Source organism: Bubalus kerabau, chromosome 3 (genome assembly GCF_029407905.1).
Source record: "Bubalus kerabau isolate K-KA32 ecotype Philippines breed swamp buffalo chromosome 3, PCC_UOA_SB_1v2, whole genome shotgun sequence".
NCBI classification, from domain to species: domain Eukaryota; kingdom Metazoa; phylum Chordata; class Mammalia; order Artiodactyla; family Bovidae; genus Bubalus; species Bubalus kerabau.
This window is the reverse complement of record NC_073626.1, coordinates 97,932,029-97,955,412: the sequence shown is the minus strand read 5'-3', so window position 1 is coordinate 97,955,412 and position 23,384 is coordinate 97,932,029. Positions and strand designations below refer to the sequence as shown.

The following is a 23,384-nucleotide window of genomic DNA, read 5'->3' as shown; positions in this document are numbered from 1 at the left end:
CCTTTATTGTCTTTATTAATGTCGGACAAGGTAACTCTCTCTCTCTCTTTGATCCAGGAAGCATCTCATTTTTTCAAAGCGTAACTGCATATGGTATATTTTGCTTAGCTCATAGGACAGTAGAATTTGTATATGACATTGACATGCTGGGAAGGAGAAATGGATATTTCCACTGAATCATCAAAGCATGAAATTTCGGGTGGCTCTGAGTAATTCTGAGTAACAGCTTTATACTCAAAAGCAAAAAGATATGAGTTAGAGATTTGGCCTTTGTTTTGCACACAGCTCCCACACAAAGCACACATGGCAAGCAGTCTGAACCGGCACTGAAGAAATGTGAGTCAACCTAATATAAAATCTTGAACAGTCTAGGCCTCAATTTCTCCCATCTTTCCATCTTTTATTTCAGGATAACACTCCTGAAATAACAGGTCTATTTATTTTGGAATTAACAAAAGGCAATGGGACCCCGTTAGAATGTTTGGTGCATGGATTTGGAATTTAAGTTTTACTGTGGTGGGGACAAAACAGACAGTGAGTCATAGTTTCCCACAGCTTAAGTTACCTCCTGAAATCAAATTAACCCAGCGGAACACTAACTTACTAACTGCTACCCAAATGATCTTAAAGGGGTTCCTGAAATAGTTGGTGTAACTTCCCAAGATGTTTTACTTTCTTCTAGGAAACAGCTAAAGCACAGTGAAAATCTGACTCAATGTTAATGAAAGTTCTTTGAGCCACTTAGAGGAAAGTTACATTGTACATTCAAGGACTTAAATCACTGGTCATTTGGTATATGTGGTAAGGGCAGCTGTAGCTTTTCTCTACTTTTAAGCTTTTCATTACTGAAAAAGGACAGAAAATAGAGCATACCAAATGGCCTTCGGGGTTATGGATGAGAGGAAAGGCTACAACTCGATTATAGAAATATGTTCACTTTGTTGATGTTCTGGGAGTACATGCCAGCTTCCTGGCAAGGTCACGTTAGTGCTATTCCTATTCTTCTCATTTTGCTTTCCTGAAAATGATGAGCACTTTCTCTTCCTAAGATGTTTCCTTATCTGAGATCTCAAAATCTGAAAACAAGTGGCTCTAATCCATATAGGATTACCAGCTCAACATCATACATCAAACTGCCAGGCAAGGGAAAGTCACTGGTCGAGGAGCATATAGATCAAAAAAGCAACCAACAGGACAAATGGAGATGATTGATGGAATGGAGCAAAAACAATAAAATGCATCAAGGTGGGGATGCAGGTGTGAGTAGCATGCACGGACTATCTGAGGACTTCTTTTACTGTTTCAAGTGCGGCTTCTCCTTGGAAACAATGGGGATGAGCAACTAATGAATATGGTTTGGTCGTTTTTGATGCGAATGATGACACAAAGTCAACCTAACCACTCAGGTGTTAGGGCACATGTTTTGGGTTGAGAGTCCTTGTCTTTCAGGCAAATATGAATATCCTCATGTCATACATGATTGAGAAAGCAGAAGAGGTCAACTCGATGCTTCCTCAGTTTCTCATAACCAAAGCTGTGAGTACCTAAACTCATCTTTTTCCCTGTTATAATGAGTAAGTGTTCCCCTTCCTATCAAAGGTCTGCCCCATCACTTGGGGTCTGGATCCCAGGCCTCCTAACTACCAAAAACTTCCCACCTTTCCCATCAATCTCTCTCCTTTTCTCTCTGTTAACAGGCATGGACACATATTCTGATAGCTCCCATCTTGAAAGAAAACCTCTTTTGACTTCATACCCTCTTCAGTCTACTGCCTGGTCAGTGTCAACTTCCTTGGAAGCATGGTCTGTGCTTGCTAAATATACTTCCTAACTCCCCTTCTCTCCTCATCAGACTGCATCCAGCTTTCATCTCCCAAACTCCAGACAATGGTCCTAGTGACGTCCATGCTGCTGACCACCGTGTTGCCAACCCAACGTCCATTCCTTTCTCCTCACCTTAGGTGACATGTCACAACATTGGCTGCAGCTGGTTGCTTCCTCCTTTTGAACACACTCTTCTCTGTTGATGTCCATGAATCGCTCTGCCCTAGTTCTCCTCCCATATCTCAGGCTTCTCCTTTTCAGCTTCCTTATTTGCTGAGTCTTTTCATGCACCCCACCTTTGCAGGATGGAATTCCTTTGGATTTGATCCAGGGCTGCCTTCTCTCCTCCTTCCCCTCTGTCTTTAGATGACTTCATTCATTACCACAGCTTTACATGCCACCTGGATAAACTAACGATCCAAATGTGTATCTTTGGCCCAACCCCTTCCTTTGAGCTCCAGATTCTCACATCTAACTTCCTACTTCATATCTCCTTTGAGATGTCCACTCCCCAAATTCCCTTCCCATCTGTCTTCATCCCACCCTAGTCATATCCAGCCTAGCTGCTCAATTCATAAACCTTGATTTCCTTGATCATCTTTGATGTCTCCCTCAATCTTAGCTCCTACACAAGGTCCATCACCAGCACTCTTCATTGAATTCCCACAGTATACCTCAAATATGGAGAGAAATAGTTTTCTCCATCTCAGTAGCAGCAGGATGGCTCAATCCCATTATCCCTCACCTAGAACAGCTCTAACGGTCTCCCTGATTCCAGACGTCTCCCACTCCAATTCACTGTCTCTCCAACAGCTAGTTTTATTTTAAATGTGTGATAATGCAAGCAACAACCTCAGTCTTCTAAATCTCAGTGAGAAGGGATGGATTTGGAAGCCTTTCCAATTAAATGAGGCAAAACACTGGCAGCTCCTCAGGGCTCCTCTCCGTTTAGTTTGGCTCAGAGCTGATTCCTGGCCTTGATTGTGTGGCAGGTTAAGGCATGCATCCTACATTTACCTCTTTTATGTGTAGAAAATCCTTCGCGTCAAAGGAGATGGCCGTGCTTGGAACAGGCACATCCTCGTCCAAGGCACCACAGTAGCTCACATTCGTCTTCACAGCAAATGCTACGGGTTTAGACTGGGAACAGAACCATAGAAGAAGGATGAAGGCAGGAAGACGAGGAGGGTTTTTCTAACTGAAATGTAGCATCAGATCATGGAGAGTACCAGGCAGTAAGAGAAATCGCTTTCCAAAGAGGGATCTCAATTGGGTTTCGCATTTCCAGGCAGCACTAAGAAATCTGCAGAAAGGACTCTGAAAAGGATTCCGTCCTACTCACTCAACCCTGTTCCCCTCCTGTCATACTTTCCAACATTCCAAAGAATTGTGCCCCAGAGTCTTGGGGAGGGGAAGGCAGAAGGGGCAGTCTGCTTTGTCCTTTAGTCATAAAACTTAAGTTTATTTTATTTTCTGAAGTATGAGCATCCTTTTACTCTTTTTACCTCTCTTTGGCTGCACCATGAGGCCTGAGGGATCCCAGCTCCACAACCAGGGATTGAACCTGGGCCCTCAGCAGTGAGAAGATGGAGTCCTGACTTCTGAACCACCAAGGAATTCCCATGTTTATTATTTTAAATGATAACAGATACCCACATCTTGGGGTACAGGAAATGTTTGCTGGGTCTTAAAGGAAAAAGAGGTGGAGGGGTAAAATAAATATTGTTGAAATAGCCTCAGATCTGAAAACCTGCAGGATCCCACTCAACAGAATATCTTGTCCCTGCAGGGAAAAAAAAGGCTGGCCCGGCCGGGGCAGACAGGGAGGGCGGAGCCGTTTACACATCACGTCACCTTCTCCCTAGCTAACAAAACTGCTTCTGAAACTCTTTTTAGACAAATTCCCCTGCAGCAAAGTGCTCCTGGGCGGCCGCAGCTTGGCAGGCTCAGCCAACCTCCAGCTTCAGCTGACAGCACCGCTGCTGACATTCGGGTGACACAGCAGCCACAGGATAGACCCTGAGAGAAAGCTAAAACAGGAATTAGCCACGCGAGAACACACCAGGTTCCTGCAATCCTGGGCTGCTCTCTTCTAGAGGTGCTTAGTCTCAGTCCTGTCGTGAACCCATGGACTGCAGCCCACCAGGCTCCTCTGTCCATGGAATTCTCCAGGCAAGAATACTGGAGTGGATTGCAGTTTCCAGCTCCAGAGATCAGGCTTGGGTCTCCTGCACGGGCAGGAATTCTGTACAGGTACAGAATTCTGTACCACTAGCAGGCTGCTCTGCTATGGGCTCATTTCTTCAAGCTGGGAACACACCTGGGGAGCAAGAGGGTCGAGGCAGGACCTGAATTTGGGTCCCACTGACACCGCACTGCCTCCAACCCCCTTCCACCACCTGGCACAGATATCACAGGTGTCAAAGCAAAGGAAGACACTTCCTGAGCCTGCCTCACACTCCTCTTCCCACTCTTTTAAATATTTTACTGTCAAAATAGAAAAGGGAAGGAGTTCACTTTATTTGAGCTTCCTTTTTTTTTTCCTCCTAAAACTTGGAAAGACTGGATCAATATGCTTTAGGAGTCTATCATGAAGGGCAAAGAGGAGAGGCTGACCAGCAATCTGTTATGTCCATTACTGTGAATAAAATTTCATTTCCAAAAAAGGATCTGTGCTTAAAAAAAAAAAAATGTCTGAAAGACATAGCACCGGAGATCTCTAGTGACTCGTTCAGTTTTAGCATTCAAAAATGCAATTTGTTCTTTGTTGCCTCCTACAGGGAGGCCTGGCGTGTTGCGATTCATGGAGTCGCAAAGAGTCGGACACGACTGAGCGACTGACTGAACTGAACTGATGGGGTCTTCTTCCTCTGGAATATCTGAAGGTCTCTTTCAGATATTCAATAATCTGAAAGCTTATTCAACAATCATTCAATAATCAATAATTCAATAAAAGCAAAGCCTTTTATTGCTCGATTTTGCTGAAATGCTAATCGTTGCTCAAAGTTCTGAACAGGGAAGGAACTTGAGGTGGGAGACTGAAACCAGGAGGGAAGGATAGAGACATCAACAGTGCAGAGACCAGCTGTGTGCCTGCAGCCAGTGATGAAGGCTACTGTCATGGAGAACGGGGCGGGCAAGCTGGTCCCTTGAGAGGCTCTCTGTCAACTTCTGGAAGGGCAAGCTGGGTATGGTCCACAATCACCAAGATTGAAGATGACCAAGAGTTTTCACCACCCAACCAAATGCAAAAGGAAACTGAAAGGGTCCAGGTCTCAGGATTCCACTCCCTGAGAGTGTTACTATCAGGGGTGAACAGACGAGGGCCTGGCAATCTGGTGCCTTATCGGGACAATCATAAAGCGATTATTCCAGAGAAATGTGAGGCAGGGGAAGAGCAGCTGATACCTGCTGAGCAACATGCCACTTTGGAACCCAAGAGGGGCAAGAACGTCACCTTTGCTCTCTCAAGCTGGATGGCTGCCTGCTGCTCCCTCTCCTGCCGAATCGCTTCCCGATCCTCTTCCAAAGAGACATCAGAGTCAGACGGCCTGCTTGTGTAGGAGTCCGCTGAACCCTGGAAAGGAAAACCCGGAGTAGCCTGAATGAGATGATGTGGGGCGTCTTACGTCATCAATTCCATAACGGCCTCCTGGAATGAGTTCTTCTCATTTGCACAGAATCTGATGCATACGCTCTGTGCCTTATTGCATTAATGTAGATGCAGAATACAGTTAAGCATCTGAGTAATTCAGAAGGTAGCAATGTTGTAAAGGGAAATATTTTGACTGGATTAAGTGCTAGAAAGTAAATGGCAATGAAAATTATGTGATATCCAGCCCCAGTTCTTCTGGTTCTGTACTATCTTTATATTAAACCCATACTACTTGTGGAACTGAAGTTTCATTCCATTCTCTCTTTTACATATAGATTTGAAAGAAAAAGAGACTCAGCCTATTGCAAGAGCTAAATCCTGCCCATATCTTAAATTACAGATGATCAATTTGTCTAAGATTTCAAGACAATAAAGCAGAAACCTGCATTAGTAAAATGACTTTCCAGTTCCAACATCAACACTATTGAATAAGGATGTCCTCAACTGAAGCCCATGCCTAGAAGGGCTGTTTGAACAATGACGAAATCCAGCCTGATTCATATGGTCAAGGAATTGGGGGCTGCAAACATCACTTGGTGCTCGTGCCATAAGAGGCGATGAAAACCACAGCAGCTAAAAACAAAAAACAAACACCCCAGAAGTTTGCCTTCTGTTTGCTAAAAGAACACCATCCTTACAGTCTCCTTAAGCTGGCATGAGAAGTTGGTATTTGCGTAGATGATGACCTTTACACAGAGGAGGTATTGACAGGACTGGTGTATTTGGCATGTTTCATAAACCAGGCACAGAAGCATATACCTATCCATATAGCTGGCACCCCACTCCAGTACTCTTGCCTGGAAAATCCCATGGATGGAGGAGCCTGGTAGGCTGCAGTCCATGGGGTCGCTAAGAGTCGGACACAACTGAGCGACTTCACTTTCACTTTTCACTTTCACGCATTGGAGAAGGAAATGGCAACTCGCTCCAGTGTTCTTGCCTGGAGAATCCCAGGGACAGTGGAGCCTGATGGGCTGCCGTCTATGGGGTCGCACAGAGTCGGACACGACTGAAGTGACTTAGCAGCAGCATCCATATAGCTGAGAATTTGCTACCCACTGCAAAAAAATAATGCTAAGGATGGTTGACTGCTGAAATGGGCCCTTTAAAAGTTTTTTCTAAACTTAGAAATGTTAGTGTTTGGTTTTTTATACATTAGTTGTGAATTTGCTGCCCATAAAGGCAACTTTGTCTCAGTAGAGGGTGTCATTTTAGCTGGGGTAGTCTGTTCCACCATAAAAACAATCCCAGCACAGATTTTTCCAGGAGCCAAGAACAATAACTCCTGCTTAGAGTTTTATTAGAATGCTGAGGAAAGTCCCAGTTCTAAATTCTAACTCTGCAACCCACTTTTGAAAACTTTATGCAAGTTACTAAACCACTCCAAGACTCAGTCTTCTTATCTGTAAAATAGTAGTCACACAATAAATAGACATTATCATTCCTGTTTCCTAGTGCTGATATTTCTAGTATGACTTAAGAAAAAAGTTAAGAGATTCTAATCATTTTCAATTCACTTATAATATATATGCACAATAGCCCATCTTGAAATGTATCTGTTTCATTGTATTTACTGCATAGAAGACATAGTTTTCCCCCCAGTTTTATTGACATACAATTGACATATAACACTGTGGAAGTTTAAGGTGTACAATGGGTTGATTTGATACATTTATATACTGAAAATGATTATACTGTAAGTTTGATAACTGCAGTGAGTCCAAATCCGTGCACTCTATGTACTGCTTTATTTTTTGTTTTTTAATTTTTACAACACTGTGTTGGTTTCTGCCGTACAACAATGTGAATCAGCCATAACTATATATATATATATATATATATATATATATATATATATATATATATATCTCCCCTCCCTCCTGAGCATCCCCTACCCCATCCCACGAAGGTAGGAGCACCAAGGTGGACTCCCTGTGCTATACAGCAACCTCTCATCAACCATTCACCCCACACATGGTAGTACATATATGTTGATGCTACTTAAAAGTGCCCTTTACATAGAAAATGCATTTGCTAACCAAATAATAGTCAAATTCCTCTGTGCAAATCTACTGGGGGAAAATCTGGACCTTCAAAATAAATAAATACAGGATGACAATTTTATATATACATTCGTTGCTTTAAAAGGAGCTACCTTGAAATCCTTTAAAATGAGAGTTTCTCAGAACAAAGCTTTTGTCCAAATTTAGGTATACCTGCACAAAATCCAGAGTAAGAGAGAAAGGAAAGAATGTTTCTAAAGAATATATGGAACCAGTTTTGTGTTAGTTCCAGGCAATGCTTTGCTGAAGTGTGATGTCTGCGGTAGACCAATTTAAGGTGTTAGATGTCTGCAAAGGTGCCTAGACTATAAAGTGGTTACAATGTGGGAAGCCAGGGAGGAGGCACTTGTTCTGAAAACACGTTGTGGAGAAGGCTAATGATTGTAGTTCACAAGAAAGCAGGCTGCCCACTGGAGCAGTGAGTCAAACAGCTAAAATACACAATCCACTGTTGACACTAGGAAATGGCTAATTTCCTGAAACTGCGTTAATGACTTTTCAAATCCTGGCATTCAATCATCTGTACACACAAGAAGTGACTCAAAGACTCCTGCAAGTCCACTTTATTTTGAAATGTGAACAAGAATTTCAAAATTACTTAATAAATTCTACTACTGCCAAAAAATGTGAAAGCGTATAGTATTCTAAGAATATTGGTAGAAGGAAAAATAAAGCACTGTGATATTTACTTTCATAATTACAGTGTCATGGAAGGACTGATGCTAAAGCTGAATCTCCATTACTTTGGCCACCTGATGTGAAGAGATGACTCATTGGAAAAGACCCCAATGCTGGGAAAGATTGAAGGCAGAAGGAGAACAGGGCGGCAGAGGATGAGATGGTTAGATAGCATCACCGGCTAAATGGACATGAATCTGAGCAAACTCCAGGAGACGGTGAAGGACAGAGGAGCCTGGCATGCTGCAGTCCATGGGGTCACAAAGAGTCAGACACAACTGAACAACAATGACAACAATTCACAGCATTTACTCTGGATTTTGTTTTTTCCTTCATTGATATCCACATTTCTTTGAAGGTGGAAATCATTGCTGCTGACTCTCAAGGTCCTAGAGATAGCAGAGGTTCAATATCAAGAGCCCAAATTTGGCCCATGGACATGTTCTGCTGATTTGGCAGGGAACTAGTTTCTTGCGTCTATTTATTCTTGTTTTATTTTGTTTTGTTTCAACTGCTCGATTTTCTATCAAAGTATAGACGAGAGAAAAAAAGGAAAAATAAAAAGAACCTAGGTTGTTCACAATGGCATGGAGAGAAGCAGAGAGCCACGGAGAAGCAAGAGGAGACTGCCTTGGCTGGACTAGATCAAGGGTGGGAAAGGAAAACGGGGCTGTAGCGGGCTTGGTAGGACTGGAGGGTCAGGATTAGGGTTTGGAGGGTGGGGTAAACTGCCCAGCTGCTACTGCTAAATCGCTTCAGTCGTGTCCGACTCTGTGCGACCCCATAGACGGCAGCCCACCAGGCTCCCCCGTCCCTGGGATTCTCCAGGCAAGAACACTGGAGTGGGTTGCCATTTCCTTCTCCGATGCATGAAAGTGAAAGGTGAAAGTGAAGTCGCTCAGTCATGTCCGACCCTGAGCGACCCCATGGACTGCGGCCTTCCAGGATCCTCCATCCATAGGATTTTCCAGGCAAGAGTACTGGAGTGGGGTGCCATTGCCTTCTCCGGAACTGCCCAGAGGTCTACTTAAATCTTTATGATTGGGAACAGGCAAAATGCAAGAAGAAAATAATGCTAGATGCTAAGAGAACAGAACTAATGATATACAGGTTACTAGCTCTGGACAAAGCTAGAAATTGTAGCCCCATCAGCTTTTTATTTTCCAGAATTCCACTCTATAAAATGGGCAAAGAGCAAGCTATGCAAATTATCGAGTAAGTCTAACCTGGGGTGTTAACCCATGTGTAAGAGGCAGGATAGAGGCTAGCACCTCAAAAGTTCCTATGCAGACACCATTGCAAGTCACATCTTTAACCTCAAAGAATCAACTAACCTGGGAGGAAAAGAAACAAGTATCTCTATATATATAAATAAAAAATATATATATAATATTCTGTACATGTGTATATATAAAAGTCATTGTAAAAACCATAAAATAATGCATCCTAGTAAATATCAAAAGAAAGAAACATATATCTTCCTATTAACACAAACCCAGATTTTTTCCCCTTTTATTCAATATTGAAAACAGATTACAGACTCACACCTTTCATAAATCTTCTTGAGTACAAAACACAAGCCCTATAGAAGCACTGAAAAGCCAGTTTACTATTGTCCTGGAAGAAGGAAAGTGACGTCAAGTCAAATAGTGGAAGGGCTCCTCCTGCTCAGAGAAAGACGCCATGAGCTAGATGGGAGAGTGGCCGTGGACTCTGGGCCAGGCCATATTGGGCTTGACACTGCTGTCCATTCTTACTGGCCTTGGGTCCTGGGGAACTTATTTTAACTTTCTGAGTCTCAATTTCCTCCCTTGTGGAACGGAAATAATAACACAGACCTCGCAGAGTTTCCCAGTGTTTGATTTGAGATGGAACAGCATTTCTTTTACCATCATGAGGATGATTCCTGAAATGCTGACAAATAATCTTTGACTCACTAATTAAACTTTCTGGCAGCTTTTCAAATTCAATTTTTGGCTGCCTAGAGTTTTAGGATTCATATCTTGTTCTTTTTTGCTTTCAGTTCAGTTTAGTTCAGTTCAGTCGCTCAGTCGTGTCCAACTCTTTGCGACCCCATGAATCGCAGCACGCCAGGCCTCCCTGTCCATCACCAACTCCTGGAGATCACTCAAACTCACATCCATCAAGTCAGTGATGCCATCCAGCCATCTCATCCTCTGTCATCCCCTTCTCCTGCCCCCAATCCTTCCCAGGATCAGAGTCTTTTCCAATGAGTCAACTCTTCACATGAGGTGGCCAAAGTACTGGAGTTTCAGCTTTAGCATCATTCCTTCCAAAGAACACCCAGGACTGATCTCCTTTAGAATGGACTGGTTGGATCTCCTTGCAGTCCAAGGGACTCTCAAGAGTCTTCTCCACCACCACAGTTCAAAAGCATCAATTTTTATATACCACAAAATTCATAGGTTAAATATACAACTCCATACATTTTTAGTATTTACAGACACAGAAATCTAACATTTGAATATTTCTACCACCTCAAAAAACACAAAAACAAACAAAATAAAACCCTTCTGTCCATTTGCAGTCACTCTCCAAACCCACCACAAGACCCAGGGATCCACTTACTTGTCTTGTCCTTTTAAAACTGAAATATATACTTCTTCTTCTGAGTAGTTTTAGTATTTAAATACGTCATTAAATTAGAGCAAGGAGAGGGAGAGTTTATTAATGTTTGATTTTAAAATGCACTAACACTGGACCAGAGTCTGGTTATTGTTGGAACTTTTGAGCGTTGTGGTCAGTCCTGGGCCTCTCACTTCCTACCATTCACTAGACATTGACCATCTGTCAGGTTCTGTTGTGAGAGCCATGTGAGAGGAGCTGCTTATCTTTTCTGAGATTCTTTCTTCATCTGCAAAATAGGAACGATCCCTTCAGGCTTATTTTAGAGTATTACTAAGATGCCATAGTACAGCATAGAGTACAAGCATAATAATGGCACAAACAAGACCAGTGTGGTCCAAGAGAACTTTCTGCAATGATGGCTATTCTCTGCGTGGGCACTGTCCACTATGGTGGCCACTAACTACATGTGGTTACGGAACATTTGAAATCTGCCTAGCAAGACTGAAGAACTGCATTGTTCATTTAATTTTTAAGGGTTAAAAATTTTGTTTCACTTCAATTAATTTAAATGTAGATACCCACATGTAAAACTCAACATTCAGAAAACTAAGATCATGGCATCTGGTCCCATCACTTCATGGCAAGTAGATGGGGAGACAGTGGAAACAGTGACAGACTTTATTTTGGGGGGGCTCCAAAATCACTGCAGATGGTGACTGCAGCCATGAAATTAAAAGATGCTAGCTCCTTGGAAGAAAAGTTATGACCAACCTAGACAGCATATTAAAAGGCAGAGACATTACTTTGCCAACAAAAGTCCATCTAATCAAAGCTATGGTTTTTCCAGTAGTCATGTGTGGATGGGAGAGTTGGACTATAAAGAAAGCTGAGTGCCAAAGAATTGATGCTTTTGAACTGTGGTGTTGGAGAAGACTCTTGAGAGTCCCTTGGACTGCAAGGAGATCCAACCAGTCCATCCTAAAGGAAATCAGTCCCGAATATTCACTGAAAAGACCCTGATGCTGGGAAAGATTGAAGGCGGGAGGAGAAGGGGACGATAGAGGATGAGATGGTTGGATGGCATCACCTACTCAATGGACATGAGTTTGAGTAAACTCCGGGAGTTGGTGGTAAACAGGGAGGCCTGGCATGCTGCAGTCCATGGGGTTGCAAAGAGTCGGACATAACTGAGCAACTGAACTAAACTGAACTGAACCCACATGTAACTAGTTGCAACCACACTGGACTGTGCAGTTTCCCTTCCAGATGAGACAAGTGAATTTACATAAACTTTATGTTGATTTGGCATTTTAATAGTTGCATTAAGTGGACTAAGTGATAGTAAATGTCCAGAGACTCATATCCCAATGGATTTGAGCTTGTTTCTTCCCACTGAGTTTGCAATGACTTAACAATGCACTTTTCCACACTTCAGAAGAAACGGAGCTCTTTCTTGATTACTTTCCCAGGTTTCCCAGGGTGGATGGGTCAAGATCCCCTCATGAGGCTGCCCTAGGCAAAAAAGTCTCTTAGGTAACATTTATCTTTACAGGCTAGCCCCTCATTTTGTTGCAGCTGCTTTCTTCTTCTCCACCCCTTCATCAAACATGTCCAGAGCCTTTTGCAAGGGCACCCACCCAGCCTAACAGGGTCTAGTCTGGATCTCCAAGTAGATACACCTGGGCAGTGTCTGCCACATAGTAGAACCTCAGATTTATTGAAAGAAAGACACTCTGCTTCCCATCAGAATCTATTTCTTTGTTCCACGATAGGTGGTTGGTTTACTGACCAAGGTTTATGCTAACTGGGTGTGATGTTAATTATTAGCTGTCCCACCCCTCAATAGCATAAGATTTTTTTCTTTTTTTTAGAATTATGGTTTTCAGTGCCCTAATCCAGAGCACTGGATAATATGTACATTACCAGAACTTTGGCAGAACAAGTAACTTTTGAAATTCCTTAGAGATGACTGCTTAATTCTGGTGTTAGGTACCTTGCACTTTCAATGGCACCCCACTCCAGTACTCTTGCCTGGAAAATCCCACAGACGGAGGAGCCTGGTAGGGTGCAGTCCATGGGGTCGCTAAGAGTCAGAGACAACTGAGCGACTTCACTTTCACTTTTCACTTTCATGCATTGGAGAAAGAAATGGCAACCCACTCCAGTACTCTTGCCTGGAAAATCCCATGGACGCAGGAGCCTGGTAGGCTGCAGTCCATGGGGTCGCTAAGGGTCGGACACGACTGAAGCGACTTCACTTTCACTTCACTTTCACCTTGCACTATATCTTGTAAAGAGGTCTTTCACCTTGCACTATATCTTGTAAAGAGGTCTTTGAATATGTTGGTTGAAAGAATAAGGCAAACTCTGCAGCCCACTTTTATTGGACAGAAGCCCAGCAATTAATCTGACTAAGCTTCAATTTTAGGTTTCAAAGGGCAGTTGGTCAAGGGCAGCAAAGGAGTATGATCAGAAAAGGTCATAAAGGGAAACAGAAGAGAATGAATGCTTACTCAACCCTTACTTTATGTGATTCACTAACTTATGAACTTTATATCAGCCCATCAACCCTAAGAAATAGGTTATGATTATCCCCACTTTATAGATGAAGCATCTGAGGCTCAGACAGGCAATAAGAGCTTCCCTTCATGCCACTATCACAGGGCGTGGTGCAGGAGTATGGGCAGAATCTCTTTTTAAATTTCCTCTACAAAAGAATATTGCTCAGTAGTGTCCGACTCTTTGCGACCCCAAGGACTATACAGTCCATGGGATTCCCCAGGCCAGAGTACTGGAGTGGGTAGCCTTTCCCTTCTCCAGGGGACCTTCTGAATCGGGGGATTGAACCTAGGTTTCCCGCATTGCAGATGGATTTTTTACCAGCTGAGCTACAAGGGAAGCCCAAGAATACGGGAGTGGGTAGTCTATCCCTTCTCCAGGGGATCTTCCCAACCCAGGAATCAAACCAGTGTCTCCTGCATTGCAGGTTGATTCTTTACCAACTGAGCTATCACAAAAACCTGATGCAAAATATTTTGTTAATGTAGACTGTACACCAAAATCTCACTAATTAGGACTGATGTATGCAGGTAAAAAAATGACACTCTTAGATCATGGAAAGGGAATTTCAGACTGCTTTTTCAAAAGGCATGTTTGCTATTTCTCACTTCACATAGTATCTCTAGATTATCAAGGTTCTAGTGTGTGGATTTCTTTGAGTTTCTCTTTAATGATGGGACTTTTACTCAGAATTTTAGTGATTGGTAGAGGATATTAAGGCCCCCTTGAGAGTTTTCTTCTCTTAAGTGCTAACTTCTCCAACTGTGTTTATACTATGTATTTAAATTATTTCTTGTAGCTAAATTACAATTACATATCGATATATAGTTAAAAACTGAATTATAATTACATAATTAATTATATATAATAATTAGTCTGAATTATCTGATTAGTGGAATCCAAAGTAATAGGTTCTACTATAACTGTTTTTACATAACTTCAGTAAAAGTAAATAATATTCATTTAGAAAACTTAGCCAACTGTATCTTTCTTGTTATGTTGACTCATTTGGCAACTGCTGTAATTGCCTGATTTCAGATAGGTATTTTTCTCTCTTTTTTGCATTTATTCTTTGACTTTTATTGAGATATAACTGATACACAGCTCTGTATAAATTTAGGATATATAGTATAACAATTTGACTCACATATGTCATGATTGATAGGTATCTCTTTTGATTGCTAGTCCAAGGAAACCCATCAATGATGAAACAGTAACAGCAGAAAAATTTCTTTTGGCCTCATAAGTATAAAGAGGGAGGTGACAAAAAGACCCCAATAGAGATAAAAAGGAAATCTGTATCAGCCATAGCCATTTAGGAGATTGTGGGAAAGGAGAAGCTGAAATGTGGGCTAATAGATTTGAAAGGTAAATCAATGGTGATGGTGGTGACAGGGGACAGATTCCTCTTATCTCGGGTTATTAGGAAGACTGAAATTTCATACGGTTCAGCCTAATACACTGGGGGGAGAACAAGAGACAGAGGTTACTTTACATGAATGCTACTTGGCAAAACTGCTTCGACTATCTGTGCATAATATCATGGGCTTTCCTGGTGGCTCACTGGTAAAGAACACACCTGTCAATGCAGGAGACCTGGGTTCAATCCCTGGGTCAGGAAGATCGCTTGGAGAAGGAAATGGCAACCCACTCAAGTGTTCTTGCCTGGAAAATCCCATGGACAGAGGAGCCTGGTGGGCTACAGTCACAAAGAGTCAGACATGACTGAGTGACTGGTCATGCGTGCATGCATGCATAACATCATACGAGTATGTAAAAAGTGCTACACCAATGAACACAGTAATAAATTGAAACTCTCTGTGAGACTGAAGGGTAACAGAAATTGAAAAAGAGTCATGATCACACTCTGCATCCAATAAGAATGTTATTTTAATGGTATGGATGATGAGATTATGGAGTTCAGTCTCCTGGGAAAGGCAAAGTGACTGCCTGCTTGGAGAAGATGGCCTCAAGCAGTCAAGCGTTACGTAGTACAGGTCACAGAACATCATGGGACACTGAGCAGCCACCCCAGGGACCAGCCGTACCTGGTCAGAACTGAGAGCGCCTGACCAATCCACATGATGCAGGTGAGTGCCTAGGTGGCTCACCTGGCTGACCTCAGCACTGGCATCTACCTGCAAGCAGTAGCCACAGCATGAAGTCTTCCTTCAAGGGCAGTGGCTCAAGCTGCACTAATTTAGTTTCAGGAGAGATATTCAAAAGGAAATGACAGTATTTGCTCAGAAAATCTTGAATGTGCTGCTAGTAACTGCTGAGCTGCATAGTGATGAGGCAACTCCTTACAAACGTGGCCATCTATGATCCTTCTGGGGCTGCCCAGGTGGTGCTGGTGGTAAAGAATCCACCTGCCAGTGCAGGAGACACAGGTTCGATCCCTGGATTGGGAAGATGCCCTGGAGTAGGAAATGACAATCCACTTCAGTATTCTTGCCTGGAAAATTCCAGGGACAGAGGAGCCTGGTGGGCTACAGTTCATGGGATCAAAAGACTTGGACACGACAGAGCACACACATACACATGACCCTTCTGGAAAAGTGACTGACACTTCACATTCCTTCACAGTGGTTTACAAAGTAGCCCGCAAAACACTACTTTTATGCTGTGGTCTATTTTCTCAAGAGTCATATTAGAAACCTAACAACAGTAAGTATGTTTCTCCTAAAAGTGGCTACAGGCAATCCCTTGTGTCTTAAAAAAAAAAATTTTTTTTTAATCTTTTCCTTCTAGTATGTAAAGGGAAGAATAATATAGGTTGGTTTAGAAGAAAATAGGAAAAGGATTTGAACCTCTCCTTACCATTCTGTAGCCTCAGAAACTGTTTGATGAAAAATTATCTTCAATTCTGTGAAAATATTCATAACGTCTCTCATTAAAGGAATGCATGTTGACTGCTAAAAGAATCCAGGTGTGTCATCAAGAACAGAACAGAAATTTGCCTCCTCAGAGACGCCTACAGATGTGACAGAAGCCAGAGTGGAGCATCTATCAATACTTCAGGCAGAATCATGTCTTCTCAGCTTCTGTTGTCCTCAGAGCCCCCAGCACAGAGCTTTGCATCACACAGGAGAGCTCAAAACTATTTACTGAATGAAAAACCGAAAGAGGAGGTTTCAGGAGGAGGAAGAGAAATGTAAAAGGAGCACTCGGTAAGGCCCAGGCTTCACCCAAAGGGAATAGACACTTCTGGCCTACAGATGCTGCTGAAAGCCACGTTGGAGAGAACAGGAAACAGCACTGATGTTAGCCTGACAAAATGATATGAAAGTTGATTTGGAAAAATTAATATTCAAAAACTCTCAGAAAAAATATTTTTAAAAGACCAACACGAATTAACCTTTTTAATAAATATTAAAACATTATAAAACTACAGAACTTAAATTTGGTATTGGTGCAGAACAAAGAAATAAGAGTCTGCAAATCAACCGCTGTATACTGATAATTAATATAAACACAGGAAACATTTCAAATCAATGGGGAGAGAGTGATTATTCCATAAGTCATGTTGGGAAATGTAGATGGCCAATTGGAGGGGAAAAAAAAGGTAGATCTCTACTGGATTTCTTGTATAAAAATAAATAGCTGATGAAGAAATTTCAAGGCAAAATTATGGATATATAGTTACATATTTATTACATATACACACATATTTATACTAGAACTAACAGAAACTATGGCTATAGTTTTAATGTAGCATGCAAAAATGTTCAGAAGCTATGAAAAGATTGATTAACTTGACTATATAGAAATTTTAAATATTTATCTGGGAAAGAAATACAAAATTGAGAATGACAAAAATAGAAAAAAACGGTCACATAAGTGACCCGGGCTTAATATTCTTCATACTCAAAGAGCACTAACAAAGTAATAAGAAAAAAATAAATAACCTGCCTCTTCATCCACCAACATGGCAAATAAAATTAAGAAACAGAAAAACAAACAAGAATGTACACTGAAAAGGGCTTTGGCTTCTTTCCTACATGAGGAAATATAACTTAAAATACGCTACTATTTTCACTTATTAGATCAAAGCATTTGATAATACCCACTACTAGTGAGGGAGCAGTAAAAGTGACATATACGTTAGTAAGAATGTAAGTTGATATTATATTTTTGGAGGTAATGAGGCAAAAACAATCAAAATTAAAACAGACAAAAATTTTAACCAAACCATTCTATCTGAAGAAATTTACCCTAGAAATATACCTATATCAGATATGTATGTATAAACGTATATACAAGACTATTCCTGTATTACCAGAACATCTTACTCATCTCCTGAGAAACCTATATGCAGATCAAGAAGCAACAGTTCCAACTGGACATGGAACAACGGACTGGCTCAAAACTGGGAAAAGGCTGTATACTGTCACCCTACGTATTTAACTTCTATGCAGAGTACACAATGCAAAATGCTGGGTTAGATGAAGCAAAAGCTAGAATCAAGATGCTGGGAGAAATATCAATAACCTTAAATATGCAGATGACACCACCTTTATGGCAGAAAGTGAAGAGGAACTAAAGAGCTTCTTGATAAAGGTGAAAGAGGAGAGTGAAAATGCTGGCTTAAAACTCAACTTTCAAAAAACTAAGATCATGGCATCTGGTTCCATCATTTCATGGCACATAAATGGGGAAACAATGAAAACAGTGACAGACTTTATTTTCTTGGGCTCCTAAATCACTGCAGACGGTGACTGCAGCCATGAAATTAAAAGATGCTTGCTCCTTGTAAGAAAAGCTATGACAAACATAGACAGCATATTAAAAAGCAGAGATGTCCCTTTGCCAACAAAGGTCCATCTAGTCAAAACTATGGTTTTTCCAGTTGGACCATAAAAAAGGCTGAGCACTGAAGATTTGATGTTTTCAAACTGTGATGCTGGACAAGACTTTTCAGAGTCCCTTGGACAGCAAGCAGATCAAACCATCAATCCTAAAGGAAATCAGCCCTGAATATTCATCACAAGGACAGATGCTGCAGCTGAAGTTCCAGTCCTTTGGACACCTGATGGGAAGAGCTGACTCACTGGAAAAGACTCTGATGCTGGGGAAGATTGAGCACAGGAGGAGAAGGGGGTGACAGATGATAAGATGGTTGGATGGCATCATTGACTCAATGAACAAGAGTGTAAGCAAACTCAGGGATATGGTGAAGGACAGGGAAGCCTGGGGTGCTGCACTCCATGGGATTGCAGAGTTGGACATGACTGAGTGACTGAACAACAACAACAATATTCAGTATAACACTGCATATGATAGCAAAAGAATCATAAAAACCTAGATGTTAGGCCTAGAAGATATGTTTTTAAAAGTATGGTGCATTCACACACAGAATAGTATGTAGATGTTAAAAAGCACGATATAGACCTCTAAGTAATTATATGTAAAATTAAGTCATAAGATCAAACTATAAAATAATCTGGCATGTTGTTTTAAAATTGTGTTAAAGTAAATATTTGAAGAGTCTCTCTCCACACACACACACACAAACACAGAAGAAGAGGAAAACAAACTTTCATTTATTGTATTTTATACCTTTCTGTACAGTTGAAAGTTTTACCTTGAGAAATTTAAGCTAATATTATGTATATAGATATTCACATTTGTATATATAATATAAATGAGTATGTACTTATTTAATAGAATTATGTAGCTTGAAATTTTCTATGTTAACCTCAAATGATGATTTTGATGGGCAACATTAAATATTAATCATCATTATAATATAAAAATCTATAATAACCACAATATTTATTGAGAACTTACTATGTCCCACTTAGTGTTAAGCACTTTTATTGACTGTGGTCTTTGGAAAGGACTATCCCCTCTGAAAGGGCTTGGGGTCCCCACAAATGGTAGCTGAGTGTGAGTTTTTCTCTTTGGCCACCAGTCTCCTAAATTTGCAAAGCCTGTAGGTCTTATGTTAAAAATAAGATGATGCAACGTACTGCAGTAGTTTAAATTTAGGTACCAATGCTATTTTTGAATTATAAGACTGATGATTTGAGGGTATGTGAGTGGTCTGGTGGGTCCCTTATGCATATGTAGAATGCATGCTGCTCTGCGCAGGAGCCACACCTACGCCTAGTTACCTCTACAGAAGTCCTCCAGCATCTTACTGTCACGGGACTTGTCCTCCAAGCTGCTATATTCCGCACACACTTGCTACCCACCCTTTGCTCTTTGGGGCCTTAATTGTGATTAGACAATGTCCACCCTCCCCCATCAGCCTCGATCAACTTCACTTGGTATGTGGGATGGCAAGAGCCATGCCCTTCCTCCCAGTGGGTTCAGAGGTTGGGAAGGAAAACAAGTCTTGCTTTTTGACTGCCATCTGATAAGTCTACGTCAGAGCTCATTAGGTTAGAGGAAATTCTTGGTTCAACCCTTGGAACTAAGAACTGAGGCCTTAATCACAGTAAAACAGCACTTTACAGATGTTATCTAATTAGTCACCATAAACACTTTGAGACGTGGAGCTCATTATCCACACTGAAGTAACCAAGACTGAAGAGAAACTGAATATTCCCAAGGTCACGCAGTGGGCGAAGTGTGGTGAACTCTGATCTGACTGACTCAGAAGCCCTTTCTAATAAATAGCTAATCACCAAGCCCAGTAGAGGCGTTGGCAGGCGCTGCTGGATGAGAAGTCGCCAAGGCTTGAGGCTTTAAAAAAATGTAGAATCCCTCTCTTTCTCTTTCTCTTCCTCTTTCTCTCTCTCCTTTCAGAAAAAACCAACAATTACCAAGTATGCTATGTTCCCTCCAGTACACAATCTTGATTTCTCTTCAAAGCTCTTTGAGCCCTCACAGACAGCTCAAGCTGCATGCTCTAAGTCACTCCATCATCAGTAATGAAGCCAAGACTTGCATTTCAGGTCAAAGCATCTCTTGAATGATCTCTAAGATTCTTCTGAGGTCTGTTCTTAAAGATGTTCTTTAGGTCTGTTCCTCAAAGTGCCAGGAATTCGGTCTTCAAGTACTTACTTGGTGATAGAATATTCATTTGAACTGACATCAAAATACATGCACTCAACTATTCCCATGGATGGGACTACCAACCTTGCAGGTTCCCCCCTCCACCCCTTCCTTCAGGCCTATCCATTAGCTCATTATTATATTTGAAGTGGTCAGGGAAGAAATTCAGGTCTGCTTTTTTTTTTTTTTAGTTGGAAACTTTTGCACCAAACCCCCAAAAAATTTGAGATAAAATTATTGATTAGAATGAGTTTGGGAGAGATACTATGATTTAATTTATTCAGATCACCTTTATTTTTCATCAGGAAACATAAGGACAGGCCGTGCTTACTCATGAGAGCTGGGAAAAATAAGCAGTTCAGAGCTGGGCTTTGAAACTAGACAGGTTGGAATCCTAAGACTGCCATTTACTAGATATTTGCTTTGAACAGACACCTAATCTTTTTCTGCTGTCTCCTTTCTGAAGCGGAACATATTAACCTAACTCAAGGAACCACTGTGAAGATGATGCCCTCCAAGGCAAGCACCCAGTGGAGCTGGCACTCTGGACTGGTTAGCAAGGACACTTCTGTTGACGGATTTATCCTGGTCCTTTGTTTCTTGACTGAGCCCATGTTTGCTATTTTAACTCCTCTGTTAAAAGGAGTGGATAGTGGAAAAGAGTGGATAGTGAGACCTTAATCAAACAGGACTGGTGTCCTTACAAGAGAAAAAGACCCAAGAGTGTCTCAACATAGACGAAAGGCCATGAGAGGACTCAGCAAGAAGGCAGCTGCCTGCAAGCCAGGAAGAGAGGTCTCGCCAGAAACCAACACTACCAGCATTTAACTTTGTCTTTCCCATGTTCAGAAGCGTGAGAAGATAAATTGATGTTGCTTAAGCTCCCCTCCTCCCCCAAATGGATAGAGATGTAAAGTTTATATTAGTCGAGGTGAAGAATTAAAGGGTCTAATAAGAACTTTGATTGGGACAATTAAAGGTATGGGCTAAAATGAAATTGAGGAATCAGGTTGGCCTTATCCTTCCACATTTTTTTCTGCCTGCAAAAGCTGAGTTTACTCAGGAGGCACTCCTTCTTTGAGAATAACCTGAAGACAATCAATTTTGGTTTTTGGTCAGACAGCAGCACAAAGAACACTGCTGTCCTTCGCACAGGGGGATGGGATGATGTCCTTGACCCACTCTCCCCTCTGAACCATGTGGCAGCTCTAAGTGACGTGCCTGCCAGCCAGGGCTGATGTGGGCTTCCTCTCTAGGTCTCCAGCGCCTTCATCCAGATGCCCAGGGCTGGGGCAGTCCCCAGTCACAGAGGACAGGCATGTCCCTCTACTAACCCACCCAGACCCAGCTGTCAGGGCCAGGCCTGTCAACAAAATAAGCTGATTCATCAGAAACTTTTACAATCCTAAACTGGTTCAAACAGATAAGACATTCTTTTCTTTTCCCAAAGCAGAATATGGGCTCACTGGTCACAGAGTGACCTGTCATTTCAATGAGGATAGCCTCGCAGAGCCTGTGCCGCTTACTGCCTGCACAGTAGTGAAACCATACCCAACACAGACACAGTTTTATATGTGAACCAGGTGATTCTAACTGATAACTATTCCCAGGGTCCAGGTATCCCAAGAGCACAGAGCAGGTAAGTAGCTCTCTGCATACCAACCACATTTGTAGGTGTCTAACAACAGACACTAGTTCATGTCTAGTTGTCTACCATCCAGTATAAGACTTAAATTGACAAATACTTGCTGAAAAATTGCTAAGTACAAGATCCGTGCTAAGTGCAATGGTAGTAAGAAGGTGAATAAGATACGGTCCTTATATAACAGGAGCTCATAGTCTGCTAGAGCAGACAGGTCTGTAAACAACTACATTATGAAGGAGAGCATGAGAAGTGCTGTAACAGAAATACAAATACAGGGAACACAGATTAATTCTGTTTGTGGGAACAGAAGATCTTTGGGAGAAGGTGAAGGCTGTTGAAATAAGGAGGGCTGCCAGGAATGGACAGTATAGTGCATCACCAGGATAGAGAGTTCCAGGCAGGGAGGAAAGCAAAGCCAAAGAGCAGGAAAATAAAGGAAATGTTTACAGAACGATGAGTTTTGTATCAAGTGGGAGTCGTGGTAGATACCAAAGATGTTAAGCTGTATATAATCAAGTTGAGGAGATGAGAGATACGTTCATGAAACATAGCAACCCAGTGCTAGAACTATAGTTAGAACTGGACATGGAACAACAGACTGGTTCCAAATAGGAAAAGGAGTTCGTCAAGGCTGTATATTGTCACCCTGTTTATTTAACTTCTATGCAGAGTACATCATGAGAAACGCTGGGTTGGAAGAAACACAAGCTGGAATCAAGATTGCTGGGAGAAATATCAATAACCTCAGATATGCAGATGATAACACCCTTATGGCAGAAAGTGAAGAGGAACTGAAAGTGGAGAGTGAAAAAGTTGGCTTAAAGCTCAACATTCAGAAAACGAAGATCATGGCATCTGGTCCCACCACTTCATGGGAAATAGATGGGGAAACAGTGGAAACAGTGTCAGACTTTATTTTTGGGGGCTCCAAAATTACTACAGATGGTGACTGCAGCCATGAAATTAAAAGACGCTTACTCCTTGGAAGGAAAGTTATGACCAACCTAGATAGCATATTCAAAAGCAGAGACATTACTTTGCCAACAAAGGTTTGTCTAGTCAAGGTTATGGTTTTTCCCGTGGTCATGTATGGATGTGAGAGTTGGACTGTGAAGAAGGCTGAGCACCGAAGAATTGATGCTTTTGAACTGTGGTGTTGGAGAAGACTCTTGAGAGTCCCTTGGACTGCGAGGAGATCCAACCAGTCGATTCTGAAGGAGATCAGCCCTAGGATTTCTTTGGAAGGAATGATGCTAAAGCTGAAACTCCAGTACTTTGGCCACCTCATGCGAAGAGTTGACTCATTGGAAAAGACTCTGATGCTGGGAGGGATTGGGGGCAGGAGGAGAAGGGGACGACAGAGGATGAG

The 23,384-nt window shown here is 41.8% G+C and overlaps 1 protein-coding gene across 1 annotated transcript in view; it reads right to left on the bottom strand.

Annotated features, from left to right (window-relative positions):
- The window catches only part of CACNB4 (calcium voltage-gated channel auxiliary subunit beta 4), a 99,347-nt gene that overhangs the window by 55,948 nt on the left and 20,015 nt on the right, over positions 1 to 23,384 (bottom strand). Inside the window, exons 2-3 of the mRNA XM_055574437.1 lie at positions 5,282 to 5,448; positions 2,842 to 2,964 (exon numbers count right to left, since the gene is read on the bottom strand). Of these exons, the coding sequence (XP_055430412.1) occupies positions 2,842 to 2,964; positions 5,282 to 5,448 (290 nt within the window). The remainder of the gene's footprint in view (positions 1 to 2,841; positions 2,965 to 5,281; positions 5,449 to 23,384) is intronic.